Raw genomic sequence first — 17,655 nt, forward strand, 5'->3', positions numbered from 1 at the left:
AAGTCGGTCCAGTCGCGCCATATTGCTTTGTGCCCAGGTGAGGGTGCTGCAGTACAGGCGTTGCCTGTCTCCTCCAGCTTCCTCGCGCTCCCGCAGCCTCAGCACCAGGACCGTGGCTGGGAATGGCTGAGATTGTGCCCAGCAGAGGGCGCTGCCGGACCGGTCCAGGCGGCGGCCGAAGCAGCGGCAGGGATGCAGTGGGAGGGTGGGTGGCTGGAGAAGCTGGTGCTGCAGAGCCGGCGGGGTCCCAGCGGAGAGCATGAGGCGCTCAGAGCGGGAAGAGCGTGGAGTGGGAGCGCTGAGCTGCGTGGAGTGGGAGCGCTGAGCTTCGCGCAGCCCTGATCCAAGCCTCCGCGCTGGACTCCGGAAGACATGACTATGGCTGGGGGAAGGAGAGGGCTGGTGGCTCCCCAGAACACCTTTCTGGAGAACATTGTGCGGAGATCTAATGGTAAGGGGAGGATTAGCATTCACCAGCAGCACGCCCAGTAACAGGAGATGCTCCGGGGCGGCCAGAAATGCTGCTGAGCTTGGGGCTCGCAGGGGGGGGGGGGGGCAGTGGCAAAGAAAACCCAGGAAGTCCTTCCTGCAGCCGGTCTCCGGCCGGGGGCTGCTGCCCAACTGGCTTTGAACCATCACGGCTCGGAGGGGATTGAATGAAGCGGTCTATGCCCCCGCCCTTGGTGGCGCGATCCCGCCGGCGATGCCTTTTCAAAGTCCCGCAGAAAGTAGAGGGGAGAGTCTGATCGGACCCTCCGAAGGGGGGAGGTGGGGAAGGAAGTCCAGGCTCTTGGGTTGCACGAAACCCCCGTGATCTGGCGTAAAGCACCCCGGGACGCTGCTCTGCGGGGCTCAGGTGTCTGCTGTAGAGATGGGAGAGGGAGACGGGTTTGCGGGAGAGAGGCTCGGGCACGCTCTAGAGCCGCCTGGATGCTGCCCCAGTGAAGACCCCGCCATGCTCAGGCTCAGACTCATCGCCCGCTCCTCGCAGCTGGGACTGCACCCGGCCCCCTCCTCAGGCCTCTCCCACATCACTGGTGGTGCCCTCCTCCTTGCTCAGGGGCTGCGTCCTTCCTTTCCACTGGGACGTGCTGCTTCGGGGCTAGGTGACCCAATGTGCCTGTCTTGGCAGAGCCTGCGACGGTTGTTTGGTAGTTGGCGATCGCCTTAGTTTTAATTTGCTTGCCAGGAGATCTCTCTGCTGTTGACTTAATTCTCTTCTATCTCTCAGCTGCGGTGGCAGGCAGGGTGAGGGTTCGGGTGCTGCTGTAATCACAGATACGATCTGTGGGTCGGTTTAAATTAAGGGCACAGCAAAAAGCCTATCCTGGGTCTGGGTGTCTAAGGAGGTGGTATATTTCTTAGGCATTCTCCTTATACACAGCAGTGCATGCAGGATAACCTCGTATATCAGCCATTCAGGACATTTGTCTATTAGATCTAAATAGCTGCCTGTCACTTCTGTAACAGTAAGGAGTGAATAGGTGTTAGCCTGTATATGGTTTAAATTGAATACTGAAAATGTTGTAGTTCTTCTATAGCCAAATGTCAAAACCATCAGCCATACTATGGGCCGGATCCTGTGGAATTCACTAATTCAAGTAGTTTACACTCACCCAAAGGATCCCACAGACTTCAAGGAAATACAGGGTATGTAAGAAGTCAGTTGACTGTCAGGGAGATTCTTTTGGTCTAAGAAATTGCTTTTTAATGACTAAATGATTTCGAAATTCAAGATGGTCTCTAGGAAAAAAAGGAAAAACCCCCAAGTCATCTTGGAAGATAAGGGAGGTCTATCTCGCGGAGTTGAAATTAAGTTTCTTTTTTAAGTAAAGAAAACGGTATTTGAAATTTTGTGAGCCTAAGGATGGATAATTTTTTCAAGAATACAGTAATCAGTATATTGTTGCAAGGGGAAATGTCTAGAATTGCACAACTGTGTGTGAATATGTATTAATGTGATCTGGAGTTTGCTAAAAGGCTGTTTCCTTAAAAGGCCTCAATCATGCAAACATTATGCATAATACTTAAAACGAAGAACATATATGTTTGCAGGAATCTTGGCCTAAGTTCTACCAATTTTTAACTCCCGTTCACTTCACTGAGGATACTAAGCAATTTAAGGACTTGGATAAGTTAGAGTGTAGAATCAGGCCCCCACATCAAGAAAACACAATTATTGAATTACATTATTTAAAAATAATCAGCTACATGATGATAAAGTGAAGAAGGGCAATTCCTCATTTGATCTTGGGCTGGAAACTCAAATTACTCCAAGGAACGATTTTCAATTTAAAAAAAAAAAAAAAAAAAACTGGAGGCTCTTATTGAAGCAACAGCATTTTAGAAAGTCCGGGAGTGCAGACAATCTGGGTACTACTAATGCATCTTCACACGTAATTGTGACACTCTAAATAGGTTGCCTTCTCCCACTCTCTTCCTAGAGAAATGTTTGATTACTGTATTCTTAGAACAAAAAAATACTATCCATTCTTACTGAAAATCCCATTATTTAAAAATAAAATCTCCTGGCTGGCTGTGGTGAAATAGAACCTCTAATCTTCCAATTTCAGTTACTTAAAATTTTTTCTAGAGACTGTCTTGAGTCTTTGAATCATTTCATCATGAGAAAAGTCAACTTCTCACTTTATTCAGCAGAACTGATGAGTCATCAACCTGAACATTTGATCAGTTTTCCATCCCTACACCCCCACAATCATCTGAAGCAGTGTCAAAAGTTACCTTGACATTATAATTTATATGGCGCTGTGGGTGAGCAAGTTGCTTCACAGACTAATAAAAAGAGCAGGCCCCTGCTCTCAGATGTGCATTAGTTCATGAGGGCTATAATAATACTAGACTGAACCTCTAGGCTCAACCTTGTAGGAGGGGATGGCACACAGCTGTACCACACTAAGGAGGAATTGTGACTCAAGTTACAGTCCCTTCCCTTGCTCTTAAGAGGGTGTAATTGAGTGAAGTCCTTTCCCCACTTTGTGCTTGCTCAGCTCTGCTGGTCAGTTTACGGGAGGCATAGGGGAGTCAAGGCTCCTCCCATTTCCTCTTCCTCTGTCCCTTCTCCTGGCCCACCTGCTTGGAAGGAGAATACTGGGCTGTAGTCTTCGCTATGCCTCCTGTACCCAAGCTGTGAGGCAGGGGAAGCTAAAGTGGCCACATAAAAATTAAGGTTTTGGTCCCCCTTTATTCGCCTACTCAGTCACATTTGGCTGGGTCACAATCTGACTGATGAGAAATAAATATAAAATGATGGGATTCGCCATTGAAATGTCGGGAGTTTTATCAAGTTAGTACTTAGCTGGCAGCTCAGAGCAGGTTACACGCTGCCTCCAAATATTGAGTAGATAAACATACACAAATGCATGCTCTTGGGAGTCTGTTCTCCCACTGAAATGTGAGGGACTTAGCATTAATGTCAGTTCTATGACTAATTGGTGTGATGCATATGGACCTTGCTGTGAAGGGGGCGTAGAATAGAAACCACTCTGTTTATATCAGAGACACAAATTAATTGAGGACCACATTTGTACTCTCTCTTTTTAGAGACACAGAGAAGCTAGCTACCTAAATGAGACTAGATAACAGTAATAAAGCAATTATCTGCAACCATTTATTGGGAGCAATAATCAAAACACACAACTAATTATGCCATTTCACCATTAGTTTAAAATGTAATACTATGAACAGCATTTGATATGAGATGTGAAGCTTGAAAGCGGACATGTCTCCATTGCCAAGTATAGCTCATAAAGAGAATATGTGTGCTTGAAAGAACTGGTGGTTTTAAGTTTATTGTGCATGATTTTTCAGGTCTTTTCATTCTGGCGTAGTGTTTTGCTCATGTCTATAGCTTGTCTTCAGGAGGAAGATTGTCATACCCATGTGCAGTGATTTGGGATAAGGGAGTTTAAGCACCTCCCCGACCCCACCCGCAAATGTGGCTTGCCTGAGTTGCCACCCCAGGTGCAGGAAAGAGCGGGTTTGTAAGGTCAGTTCTGTCTCCCCAGCCCTGCGTAGGAGTGGGCTGAGAAAAGCAGGGAGATAAAGACCCATTGCTCCCTTCCCCTACATGCCAGCCAGAGTGAAGGGGGAATTAACATTTAAAAAGCTACAGTAAACTACTGGAGCAAAGAGGAATCCCTTCCCTGAGCTGCTCCAGGGATGGCGTAGGCATGCACCACCCCACACATATGTTGTTTACAATTCTGCTGGTAAACAGCTTGTCTTATGCTTAATATTTTAAAACAGTGTTTCTGAACTACCCAGGTATAGTTAGAAAAATAAATGTTGTGCATGGGACTTAGTCAGGCTTGGTGAACAAAAAGGGTTTGTTCTGGTTGGTTCTGAAGAAGTGAAAAAGGTAAAAAGGCCAGAACACCCTGTGGGCGGAAAATTGCCTATGCTGTAAAATAGTTCAGTATGGAAGAAATCACTAGGCTGCTGATGGATATTGCTAATGTCATATTCATGTTTTTCCTGCGGTAACACAATATCCCTGTGGTATACAACATGCTATAACAGTATCACAGCTATCATCTTGGTCTGCAGCCAATACACTCCATTCAAATGGTGCAGTATGTTACAGGCAGCTCATTTTTATAAAATGATATTTTAATGCTTTATCAATAATCTAGAGGGAAAAAATCCTTTAAGTTTACAGAATTATAGGCCTGAGTTTTGCAATCCTTCCTCAGGCAAAATTCTCATCGAGATCAGAGGGAGTTGTAAAGGCTGCAGAATCAAGCCCTATTGTCTAATGACTATTGAATTTTAATAGAGTGCAGACACTTCTGAATATTAACAATAAAAGTAAGGAAATATATCACCAAACCAGAGCTTTGTCCAGACGATAACATAGCTAAACAAATATTAAAAAAGACATCTATTCCAGATTTCAGATCATACAACGTTAAGACCAGTGTGGCTTCAAACCTTTGAGCTACTTGTATTATGCAAACAAAGATTGATAATGCCATATTTCTAATATGTTATAATTAGTTTTAGCTCAAGGTCAATCTATTTATATGCTGAAAGACACTGGCATACCTACCTGAGTACAAAAATTCTGCTCCAATACCCATGAATCTACCCATATATAAATCTTTTACCAACTACTTATAGACTTCTCAATGTACAATAATATGGTGCTAAATAATACAGTAAATAAGAGAGGTCCACCAAATAGTCATGTGTTTTCTTTTGTATAACAATTTTGCTTCAAATGCTTATAGAACAAAATAAACAATTCTTGTATAAGATAATGTTTAGGCAATAACATAGATGAATCTTATCTTTCTTGTTTGAAAAGGATGTGTCAAAATTTTATACATCAAGGTCCAGACTCTTGGTTCTGCCTAAGTCCCCTTTGAGCCAAAGCTGCCTCAAACTGGGGCCTAGCACAATCTAGCTTTGGTTTTGTTTGGGGTCTTGAGGTACTACTGGAATACAAATAATGACCAGGTCATGGGGTGCTGAGAGGGGGGCCACTCTAATGGGAGTAACTCAGAGCAGTGCCTGGGCTGCTCTAAGACACACAGAAGGCTCTTTCTATTCCCCCCAGTTCTGGGACTGCTGGGTAGGTGAAAGGTGGCTTAGGGGGCATCTGTCCTTGCTCACTGGATCTGAGGATCTGGGCCCAGTCCTACAATTTCCCCACACCCAGCTTTTCCATTGATGTCACTAGGAGGTTTGGGTGAGCTAGGAATGCCAATATAGGCTTCAAAAGGGTAAACTTTGGTAAAAATCAGTTAAGTGTCTTTCCAATAAGGTTGTTTTGTGTATTTTTTAGTACTGAGGTATTCATATCAAAGCATATTTTAAAAGGACTTAAATTCATGCACAAGGTAATTTTTCCCCCACAAACAGACTGTTAAATCTTCTATGTGGTCTGATAACATTAATCTGGGTTAAGTTGTTAGTACAATTAATTAGTAGAGAGGATGAGACACTGAGAAGTTTTTGGTCTGCACAGACCTTTTTTGAGCTACAGTGCACCAAATCAGGAGAAAATAGCATAACCCTGGATAGTCTCTCTTAGATCCACAGATGCAGGAGACCCTTCACTTGTGGATTTCCCCAGTCCTGTGCTGATGGTTTAGCTCAGTCACTCCTGTGGCATTATTTCTCCCTTCCCATCCTCCTCTGGACCTCAGAGAGGATGCTCTGCAGGTTTAGGTTTCGCATGGAGGAAGGGGGTAGAGTCTGGGTGGGGGAGGGCAGAGGTGGGGCCTGGGAGAAGCACTTTGTACCCTTCAGGAAAATTCCCTGGAAAAAAATAATATAGCCTAGGGCTCTAATATCTCTTCTGTGGTGCCCACTTCCCATGGCCAGGCCAGGGGGAGCCCCTGGTAGCACTGCTTTAATGGAGCTGAATAATAAGAGAACCTGGATGAGAGGGTTTGGAAGCACAGGATGCCTGTGAAGTTGACCGTTTCTGTGGATCCCCTGAGATCTGCTTTGATCACTGGGGACTGATCAGGTTCAGGGGCAAATCCTGTATCCCTTGAAGGAAAAGTATAGAGGGATCTCCATGAGAGGAGCCTCACAGAGACTTCCCTTGTGGGTTGTACTCTGGGAGGGAATATCAGCCCTGTTGATTATGCCATATTTAATAGAATAGGCCTTTTCCCTTGGTATTGAAGAACATCACCAAGACCCATCCTGCTAAGGGATATGGTGAGTAGAATCCTGTTGTCTCTAGTAACCAATGTGGATTCCTCTTGAAGGGTTCAGAGCTGATTCTCATATTGTGAATCAGACAAATCTCTCAACCGCCCCACTCAGAAATGGTTTGACACCTCTTCTCAGCAAAGATTTACTAAGACAGTGTCCAATGAAATTTGGTCCTAAATTTAGATTTTTTTTTTTTTTAAATAAAAAAAAGCCTCTTGCAAATCCTGAATGACAGAATTGTTTCCATGATTGTATTGTTAATTCTAATGGAAGTAGTTTAAAAAAATCAAACAAGCATTCCATTTTACTGTCTGCAAACAGACCTTGCAACATTGTGCCATACGTGAGGCTTGTAAGAGAAACTAACTAGCAAGATAAAAAATGAAACTGGCCAGGCTATGTTCTGCTCAATCTGAGAGAAATGTAACAGCAAACAGCATAAAGAGTGGAATAAACTAATTGAATTTCTAAAGTTTTTTTGCATTTTAATAACCTAAATTGTTCTTATTATCATAGGAAACATGAAAAAAGATCTTAACCTGACAGTGTGGCTTTAGCAGCAGAGTGCTGCATTTTGATATCCCTTTACTAAGACTTACTTTTACAAGTTATGCAAATAACTTCCTATACTATGAAATATTTACGTAGATGGTAAGATCTTTGGGGCAGTGACTGTTCTTTACTGTTTGTACAATGCCTGGCACAAGGGGGTCATGACTGGTTCATGACTGGGGCTACTAAGTGCACTGTAATTCAGATAAATGACTATTTATAAGTGTTTTCATACATTAAACTAAACTGTGGTTTTCAAAATAATTGAACAGAGTATATGTTGGGGTCCATTGTATTTGTTTTCTTTTTTATCATGTATCTGTGTCTGCTAATTCACAAATTTCGATAATCTTCAAATTCTGCAATGTCTCCCAACCATTAGTAGGTAAAATTCACTCTGTGCAGTGGGCTGGCACATAGGCTTTGTGCCATTTAAGCTGTTTTTTGAGAACGTAAATGGGTGCCTATGCCTTGTGCTGCTTGTGAATTTCATTCCAGCATGACAGGTTTCAGAGTAACACAGAATACAGTGTTAGTCTGTATTTGCAAAAAGAAAAGGAGTACTTGTGGCACCTTAGAGACTAACCAATTTATTTGAGCATAAGCTTTCGTGAGCTACAGCTCACTTCATCGGATGCATACTGTGGAAACTGCAGAAGACATTATATACACAGAGACCATGAAACAATACCTCCTCCCATCCCACTCTCCTGCTGGTAATAGCTTATCTAAAGTGATCATTCTCTTTACAATGTGTATGATAATCAAGTTGGGCCATTTCCAGCACAAATCCAGGTTTTCTCACTCTCCGCCCCCCCCCCCCCCACAAACTCACTCGCCTGCTGGTAATAGCTTATCCAAAGTGACCACTCTCCCTACAATGTGCATGATAATCAAGGTGGGCCATTTCCAGCACAAAACCTGGATTTGTGCTGGAAATGGCCCACCTTGATTATCATACACATTGTAAGGAGAGTGATCACTTTAGATAAGCTATTACCAGCAGGAGAGTGGGATGGGAGGAGGTATTGTTTCATGGTCTCTGTGTATATAATGTCTTCTGCAGTTTCCACAGTATGCATCCGATGAAGTGAGCTGTAGCTCACGAAAGCTCATGCTCAAATAAATTGGTTAGTCTCTAAGGTGCCACAAGTACTCCTTTTCTTATTCCAGCATGACTGACTGAGGTTTGGCTGCATATTGCCATGCATGTCAGTGAGTATCTCTGATACACAAATTGCTGGAATGAACAAAGTTAACCTTTAAGCAGGTGTTGCTAGTGGCAGGGGGTATTGACTTTGCTGTGGAGTGTCGGTGGAAGAATGTCTACACCAGTTAAAGCCTCTAGAGGGACTAATGGGAAAGCTAGAGTAGCAGACCATTTGTTTTTCCACTCCTTTGTACTGGTTCAAGGCGCGATAACTCCATTGGTTTCAGAGGTCTCTATGCTAATCCCACATAGGCCGATGCAGAGGGGGCACTGGGGACAGTGGAGTTGTCAATTATGTGGCTGCCAGGGCCTAACGCCCGGAAGAAATTGCAGAGAAGGCTGCTATTTCACCTCATAAATTGTAGTAGCATCTGTGGAGTGGTGTTGGCTAGAAAGTGAATTTTACCTCCCTCCAGTCCCTGTCACTTCACTTGCATAAGGCAAAGTGAATTTCACCTAAACAAAGTAGGCATCTGATACATGAAATAACTTTCTACTCATTTATTAAATGTAAATGCATAAAGCTGACATTCCTTAAGTACCCAATCGTGCAAGACTGTGTGGGCAAGTTTACATCCAATGGGAGTTTTTGCTTAGGTATGGTCTTTAGGTTGGGCCTAGTGGCTCTGATTCATCAAAGTATTTAAGAATATGAGTAATCCCTCCCGGGCTTCACCGGGACTATTCAGCTGCTTAAAAGTATGAACATGTTCATATACCTTGCTGAATTAGGGCCAATGTGAAGAAACAATTTTTTTTGTTCTTGCTTGGTCTTGCTCCTTTTTGAAGTCAATGGCAAAACTCTTTTATTAACTTCACTGGGAGCAGCACAGACCTGGAGTTCGCAACATAACTTTTTTACTTCTCTAGTAAGCTAATGTTATCCCAATATTTTGCCCAATTTGAATACTGAAATTTTTCTTTGCTAGTTATTACTAAGCTAAGAGCTTCTAATTTTTAGTGTTTGGAAATGTATGACCCGATCTAGTAAGAAAAAAAGAATAGATTATAAGGATGATAGATATGCATTTTAAAATTAATGTTCTGTACACCCCCAAAAGTTCCATGGTAGTAATTCAACTCATCACTCAATCAATCAATCTGTATTAAATCCTAGAACAAGATCATAAAACAAATCTTAATGAAACCTGTTTGCTAGAGAACTGTTAATGCATTTTTGTAATGCATACCCTTAAGACTTTGCATAAAATTAGGTCTGGTCAAATGCTTTTAAAACTCTTGATGGCTTAAAATATCAATAAATCAAGTGGTTTATTTTAAACTGCCAGAAGATCTATATAACTAATGTACCCCAAAACAGGCTCTTCACTGGGTTTCTTTTTAAGACCAGAAAGGGAAAAACAAACAATTAAATGAAGTCTAATTGTTAAACATTATTATCTTTGTTCTTTTTTTTAAAAAAATAGTACATTATATGGTTTTTACAGATTTGTACAGGGTGAAGTTTTAATATTAATTTTATTGACTGATAACTTTAATTTTGGAAAGTTACTTCATTCTAGATGCCACATTTGCTTTAACATGCTTTCTTTTTTTTAACTTTCAGTCTGGACATTATCTCATAGACAGACAGGTACAGAATGATGCTATGTACAATATACACATGACAGCTTCCATGCATTCTGTCCATTTCAGCCATTACTTCTCCATTGTTCTGTACCAATTGCTGTTAATTTACAAAGAGGGAAAATGGTTTGCAAAAGTGTTTCTTTTAAAAAAATATTTTTTAGATTTAATTTGATATTTGACTATCTTTCTAAAGATATGTAATCATCAAAAGAGCGAGGGTTATCACTGTTGGTGGAATGTATCGCTGTTTGCCATTGAAACTCTTCTGGTGGTAGAGGTCTGTTGTGAAATATTTACTATAGCAATGTAAAATAACAAATGTTGGCATGGAACTATTAATCTCTGTATGAACTGCTGGCTGAAAGTAGCTTTCATTTTTGTGCAATTGTTCAAACTGAGTCACTTGAAGTTGTTGTTTTAGTTAGCGTTGCCTTTGTTTTTTGTGGTAAGTATGATGAAATGCATCTTCTGCAATTCTTTTCAGTCTGTCTGTGTACCATGCTCTATGTGCAAATAGTAGGCTTAGAATGCAGCATTGAAATGTGTGTACTGCACTGAAGCTTTGCTCATGCCCTAGCAATTGTAGAGTCTTTAAAACCCTTTTTGTCTCAGTAAAGTGTGTGTTTTATTATGTGAACCTTAATATGGCCATTTTGTATGTATATATTTAGGTGTTTATTTTCAGATATAGCCTGGCTCTACAGTTCAAAACTATGTACTATAGAGGCAGAATATTGAGGACTTACATTACAATGGCCACAGATGTCATTTCTCAGCAAAGAGGATTCATTTTAACATGGCAAATCAGGTCACATAATGTGGTGATGTTTAAATATCAACCCATCCCTGTCCAAGAAATCAGCTCAATAGATACTGAGCCAAAATATGCATCTGTGCAACTCCATTGATATGAGAGCAGCATGTTATCCCATTGGCTTTACTCGGCTACCTCAATACCTATCTAGCAGTATAAGTTGCTGTTTGCATTTGAACAGATTAATATTGTCTTGAGGGCCTCATACTGCACTTCTTATTCTGCCATCAATTTTGTGATTAGTGGGTGTGTCCACCTACTCTGCATTTAGGCTCTAAGTTTAGGCTCTAAGCCACTTGTGCCCAAAGAAATAGTTATTCATGTTTTGAAAAGAATTCCAAGAATGTATTTCCTTACAAAGTTGTCTAGATGTTGGGCCTTATGCTGATCTCACCTTGGGGATATATCGGTGTAATACCATTGACCTTGATAGTTACTTCTGCTTTACACCATTGAGAGCAAAAGTCTGCACAATTTAGGGATAAACCTGAATTAAAATGATCGAGTAAATAATTGCTCAGTGGGAATCGCTAATGCAAACTGTGAGTGTAAACTCTCTGATTATAGAGGTTTTGAGAGAGATGTATTTACAAGGGAGCACTACATTTGCTATCAAAAATGAAAACCAAAATACTATATTAAAAAAAAATCTTCAGGTTGCAAAGTCAAGTGCTCCACAAATTTGGAAATACCAGAACTAAGGTTGCCTGGCAAACCTAAACTTACTCCCCTTACGTTTATGCTTTTTGGTGTAATTAATTATATAATTGTTACATACTATTTTTTCCACAGGACCCCTTGTTAATTTCAGCAAGGGAAGGGGTAGCATTTTGTACGCCTATTTCAGTGACATGAAAACATAAGAACGGCCACACTGGGTCAGACCAGTTGTCTGTCTAGCCCAGTATCCTGTCTTCTGACATTTGGCTGGTGTCAGATGCTTCAGAAGAAATTAACAGAACAGGTCAATTTATTGAGTGATCCATTCCTTGTCATCCACTCTTAGCTCTGGCTGTCTGAGGTTTACAGACACCTAAAGCATGGGGTTATATCCATGACCATCTTGGCTAATAGCCATTGATGGACCTATCCTCCATGAACTTATCTAACTCTTCTTTGAACCTAGTTATGCTTTTGGCCTCCATAACATCCCAAACCATGTTGCACCCTGCTATTGGTTGTAACATGCCATCTATGCAGTTCAGTGCCCAGGTAACTAATGTAACACTAGCTAAGTGTGCTATGCCTGCAGATAGGATAAGAGACTGCTACAGATATCAACTAAGAGGGTTACTCTTTTACCTGAAATGTAAAGGCCTATGCTGGGTTCAAACTCTACTGAAGACCTATGAAGTGTTATCACAGTAACTTGGGGCATAACAAGGGGAGGTGGTGCGATGTACTCCATACATAGGAGTGTGACCACAAAGTGGGCTCTTAAATCCCAATCCTACATAACTTACTCACCCAAGCAGTTCTTAATCATGCAAACAGTCCTACTGACTTCAAGATGCCACAGATCTTCATGGGATGACTTCTGTGGATCTGCTTGCATGAATAGCTGTGCATCTCGTTGGGTAGAAGAATTTATAAGCTCAGTTGCCGAAGCAGGAGGAGATTGGGTCTGATCTTGTGTTGCATCTCCAAGAGCTTTGTGCCCTATGGATTCAGGATGTTCCAGACTGCCTATGGCTTGTAGCTCAACCCAGAATCTCCAGAGTCCTCCCAGCCCCACTTCTTTTGGGATTCACAAGGGGGCAGTGTTAGGGGTTTTAGAGCCTGTGCTGTGCCAGGGGCATTCTTGCCCAGCCAGCTGCTGCTCCTGCACAGCCCCTCTCCGCCACAGGAGCGATGTGTAGGGAATGCTATGTGGCCAAATTAACATTGTGGTAACATCTTGGGCCTGATTCACCAATATATTTTGCACCACTTCCTCAGTGCAGAACAGCGCTAAACACAGCTTAAGTAGCCAGTGGAGGATTCTTCTTCGTCCCCACTGGGCATAACGATTCCTATGTTTCCTCCCCTCCTGGTCATTGGCATAGAGGGTATGACCTCTTAAAAAAGGTATGGCTGGGACACCACTTCGTCCAGCTGCAATAATGGTTCCTGGGGGGAGTTGGCAGAAATTATCCACTCTAGTCTGCGCTGTGGATTGGATTGGTGCCCAGCCAGCCCCGGGACTGGGAGAGGGGACAGGGAAGGGTGACTTGGGGGCACCTTTGCTGTCAGGTCTGGACTTCTGCTGAGTGCTCCTCAACCAGACTGGAGAACTGGGGCCCCGTCCTCTTGGGATTTGAGAGCTCCATTTCACAAACATTGTGATGCATCCAGGCTAGGACTTTGTGCATAATACGTGTCCTCGGCTGTCTAGTCAGGTTTGGAAATGGTGCCCCAAATCCATATAATGGGTTAATCTTGTCTCTGGAAGCAGCCCAAGTAACCAGTCTGGGAGATCTCCTAGGGTGGTGGGGAAGGAAGCCTCACAAAGAGCTGCCCCGGGCCACTACTGTAGCCTTAGGGCTTCAACAGCTCCTGTGAGTATTTTTACAGACCCTCTGTTTTTTTTTTTTTTTTTGGTCTAATCATGTCCTTCCTCTTGCCTATTCTTTTTCTGGCCTCCCATGCCCTCTGGGAAGTCCCTAAGTGGCTGTAACCTCTTGCCTGGGGTCTACGAGAGAATCCCTCCTTCCTGTCGTATGGCAGCTCCGCAGCTATGCCACTGCCTCCAGGGTGGGTGCACCTGCAGCCGGGAAGGCAAGACTTGTCTCAGTAGATGTTTGATATCTTCCTGTGTGAGGGAGTGACTGCTTAACTGATTACCAGCCGTGTCTTGTCAGAGACCTGTCAGAAACATAAAGTCAAATCAGTGCAATTGAGCACTGACTGTAGCACTGGGGCTGTGCTCAGCTAATATCCCTTCTGCCTGGTGGGGCAGCTAATGATAAGAAGGAACTGTGCAGGGTAGGTGATATGTAGGATTCCCTATTTTGTGCCATATCCTGCAGGGCTCAGCAAAGGCAAGACCCCCAACAACTGAGATGCCTGCTGGGTTACACACATGGAATGCCAGCAGGAGAGGGCCTCAAATGGCCGCAAACCTGCTTTGTGGCAGGTGGGATGCGGAGAGGAGGGCTGTACAGTAGAAAGCAGAGAAGTTCATATTTTTCTGTGATGCTCCATTCTCTTCTATGAAGGTGAAATCCCCCAGCCCACGGACTGAAGAAACAAGCAGGGTTTGGTGGGATGGAATCCCCTTTCCCAACCCAGTGGGCAGGATGCTGGGGTGTAGCTCTCCCCCTCTGCTACCTGTGTCATGCTTTCTGGCCACTGGCTACACACAGGGCTCCTGGATATTTGCCTATGTGGATCCTGCTTCCAGCTCTCCTTCTGCACCCCCATATCTACAGCCAGTGCACAGCTGAACTTCTTGGTGCACATGGGGTTCCAAGGATGTCATTGCATGGCAGCATGGTCCACATCCTCACTATGGGGTACTCTGGGGTTTCTGTGGTGTGCAGGCTTTGTGTGGGCTCTTCACCAACAGATGGATTTCTCACCTTGTGAGCACTAATGGAGTGGGGCAATAGAGCTGGATAAGGAAAGGAAGGATCATTCAGTGGTTGTGGTGCTGAGCTGGGACTTGGTAGATCTGGGTTCAGTTCCCTCTTCCATCTCTGTGACCTTGGGCAAGTCACTTAGCTCCTCATCTGTAAAATGCATGTTGTGACTGTGAAGCACTCAGCTATGATAGTATTGGGGGGCCATAGAAGTACCTAAGATAGATATAGATAAATTCAGGTCTCTAGTTATAGAACTTGTTATCTGGAGCCAAGTTCTATGCTCAGATGCCTGGGGAGAGCCACCCTATAAATTAATAGACGCTCCTGTACACAGCTCCGGGAGTAGAATTTCCTTTTTGGGAAGAGGAGATGATAGTCAAACTAAAATGAATGGGTAAAGTCATCAAAATCATTGATGCTGGGACAGAATGTGACCTGAAGTTCATATTTGCATATTTCACTGCTGCTTTTTGTTTCCTGATGGATTTTTAAAAAATGTATCCAGACAAGATACAGCGCAGTGTTCGTAGTCGAAAAAATATCTCAAAAGTACTTGATTCAGGCAAAAACAATAAGAAGAAATAACTATTTTAGTGAATCATAGTGAGGGGTAACGCACATGTAGTGCTTCTGGAACAAGGTGCTTTGCCTAAGAAAAGCCATGGTATTTAAAATGGTTGTGAGAAACAAAGAAGTTAAGATGTCTTGCAGATCTATTACCAATATATTTCACTCTAAAGTGTGTATACAGATACTTCTATTGCAAGTAGGATTGGGCAATGAAAGTAAGTGGATAAAGAACTTCTTTTTTTTTTTTATATTTAAACCCATTTTAAGCTTGCTACAAAATTTTGAAAAGGAAAAAAATCCCACCCGCAATTAATAGTTAAATTGTCTTTAGTCTTTTACTTTCAGGAATCATTGATGACTGCCATAAATACAGAGTGTGCTTTAAATACAAATATGGAGACCTAGATAACCCTTTTTGTTCTTTGTTTAATTTCACTTGGATGTCTAGCCACCCTGCATAATGGTGATGGGCCTGATTCTTCCCTGCCTGGCTCCTTGTGTCATCATTGATACCTGCGAGAAGTCAGTGCTAAAATGAGAGCCAATTAGATTCCTCTGCATGAGTGAGTGGAGCGTAGTGTTTTTTATCTCACTTTGTGCAGATGCAGCTGGCTGAGCAAGGTCCAAGGCAGTGGAGAATCTGGCTGTATGTACAATAGTCAATGTGCTAATTGTTTGAATGATACATTAATTCTACAAAAGCAGTAGTAAGCATTGAAGCGTGAATTCTGCTCACTATATTCCTGCTGAGTAAAATTCACCATGGCATGGATGTCCCGCAAAAGGACCTTAAACGGGGTCGGATTTCCAGTTAGGCACAGTAGGCATATGCCTGGGGGTCCCAGCATTCTAGGGGAACCTTACCTCTCTAAAACTGGGTGCAACAAGAAGGTCATCTGCAGGTGGGGGCGCTGAAGATTCTGTGCCTACAGGTGCAAAAATGTAAATCTGGCCCTGCTCTTAAGCACCATGTTCAATCTGCTAGTGGGGCTCTGGGCCCTGTATGCCATGGAAAAAGGTGTTTGCATCAGTCCCAGATAGGTCAGAATCGACAACAGCAAAGGGTGAAGGCAATAGGAGGGGCCACTGAATCCAAATTCAGAGCACATGCCAGACAACTGTTGCACAGAGGTCTTGGTCACTTATCCAGTGGGTGGAGCTGGATTGGTGAATGGCGGGGGAGAGGGGAGGACAGAGGGGAAAGAGGAGCAGTGCTGTAATCCCATATTAGCCCTGGATTGGGGATGGGATTCACCTCCCCATACCCTATATTTTACCTGCATAAAGTCCAATCACTCAGGCTTTATGCAAGTAAAGTGAATTTAATCTGCAAATAATCCTGTTGACGTCAGTAGGAATACTATGTGAGTAAAGTGAGTGGGATTGGGCCCCAAACAAATAAATATATATAGGAATGCAGCCACAGAGCTATCTAACTGTCTAACCAATGTGTTCTTTCAAACAGATACTAATTTTGTCTTGGGTAATGCCCAGATAGTGGATTGGCCCATTGTATACAGCAATGATGGATTTTGCAAGCTATCAGGATATCACAGAGCAGAAGTTATGCAAAAAAGCAGCACCTGCAGGTATTTGAGTGCAGATTTACTTTCTATTAAATAACTTGTAGTGTTGTGTTGTCCCCTGAGAAAAAAGTCTGTTTGTTCCATTTTTCTCTTTAATTTCCCTAGGATGCATCTGTCAGTTATGCTTTGCAGGTGAAATAATAGGACACCATCAAACAAGGGCAATTTTTGTCTCTTTCACGCCATAAGTAAATGGCTTTGTACATCTCTCCAATATCTTACTTGAATTCCTTGGTTTGTTTGCAGTTTTATGTATGGGGAGCTGACAGACAAAGACACAATTGACAAGGTGCGGCAAACTTTTGAGAACTACGAAATGAATTCCTTTGAAATCTTGATGTACAAAAAGAACAGTAAGTTGTTTTTTTGTGTTTTAGGTAAAGTGGAGGGCGGGGGAGTGGTGGTGGTGGTTGTGTGGTTTTTAATATTGGTGAAAGCTGCCAGTTTGCTAGCCTGGAAGACTGCAGTCTTATTAAATTTAATGTTAATACCTGATTCCGCAGTCTGATCCATAAGGGCAAACCCTTTTACCTGTACAGAGTCCCAGCCAAGGCAAGAGCTTAGGGGTCTGCCCACATGCATCACATTGCAGGATTGAGGCCTTCACTTGCTCACACTTATATTACAACTACTTCAGCTTCCAGAACAATACTTCAGCATGTCAACATTAGAATTCAATAAATAATACTACATGGACTATCCCATAATGACAACAAAACCCACCCAACCAACCTGACCTCTCTAAATACAAACCTACGGAGGTTCTAACTTGCAATCCACCAACCCAACTCTGTCCCAAATATCCAATTAAAAAGATTAGCTTTGTAGCTAGCCCAGGTGTTTAACAAATTTGGGCTCTGTCAGATCAATGAGGGAATCTGTCCCTTGGGAAAGATCCCTGACAGAGAACCCTGCTAGCAGCTGCTTCCCATTTAAATCCAGGGGGCTCCCAGGCAAGAACCTCTGCTGACTGTCTCATTTAATGGGGAGGAGATCACCTCTTTGCACCAGCCTGTATTGTACTTGTTCTGTAAGTAATGTAACCTTCCCTACTTTGTCTCGCCAATGCACTTCAGCCTT

At 42.9% G+C, this 17,655-nt stretch overlaps 1 protein-coding gene across 1 annotated transcript in view; it reads left to right on the forward strand.

The window, feature by feature from the left end:
• Positions 1–297: 297 nt before the first annotated feature.
• KCNH1 (potassium voltage-gated channel subfamily H member 1) overlaps positions 298–17,655 on the forward strand; it is a gene marked incomplete at its 3' end in the record, with an annotated part of 195,375 nt that continues 178,017 nt past the window's right edge. The window contains exons 1-3 of the mRNA XM_084624947.1: positions 298–451; positions 16,455–16,578; positions 16,822–16,928. Coding sequence (XP_084481073.1) covers positions 373–451; positions 16,455–16,578; positions 16,822–16,928 — 310 coding nt within the window. The 5' untranslated portion in view covers positions 298–372. The remainder of the gene's footprint in view (positions 452–16,454; positions 16,579–16,821; positions 16,929–17,655) is intronic.

This window comes from Lepidochelys olivacea (genome assembly GCF_965140295.1).
Source record: "Lepidochelys olivacea isolate rLepOli2 genome assembly, chromosome: 3".
Lineage (NCBI taxonomy): Eukaryota > Metazoa > Chordata > Testudines > Cheloniidae > Lepidochelys > Lepidochelys olivacea.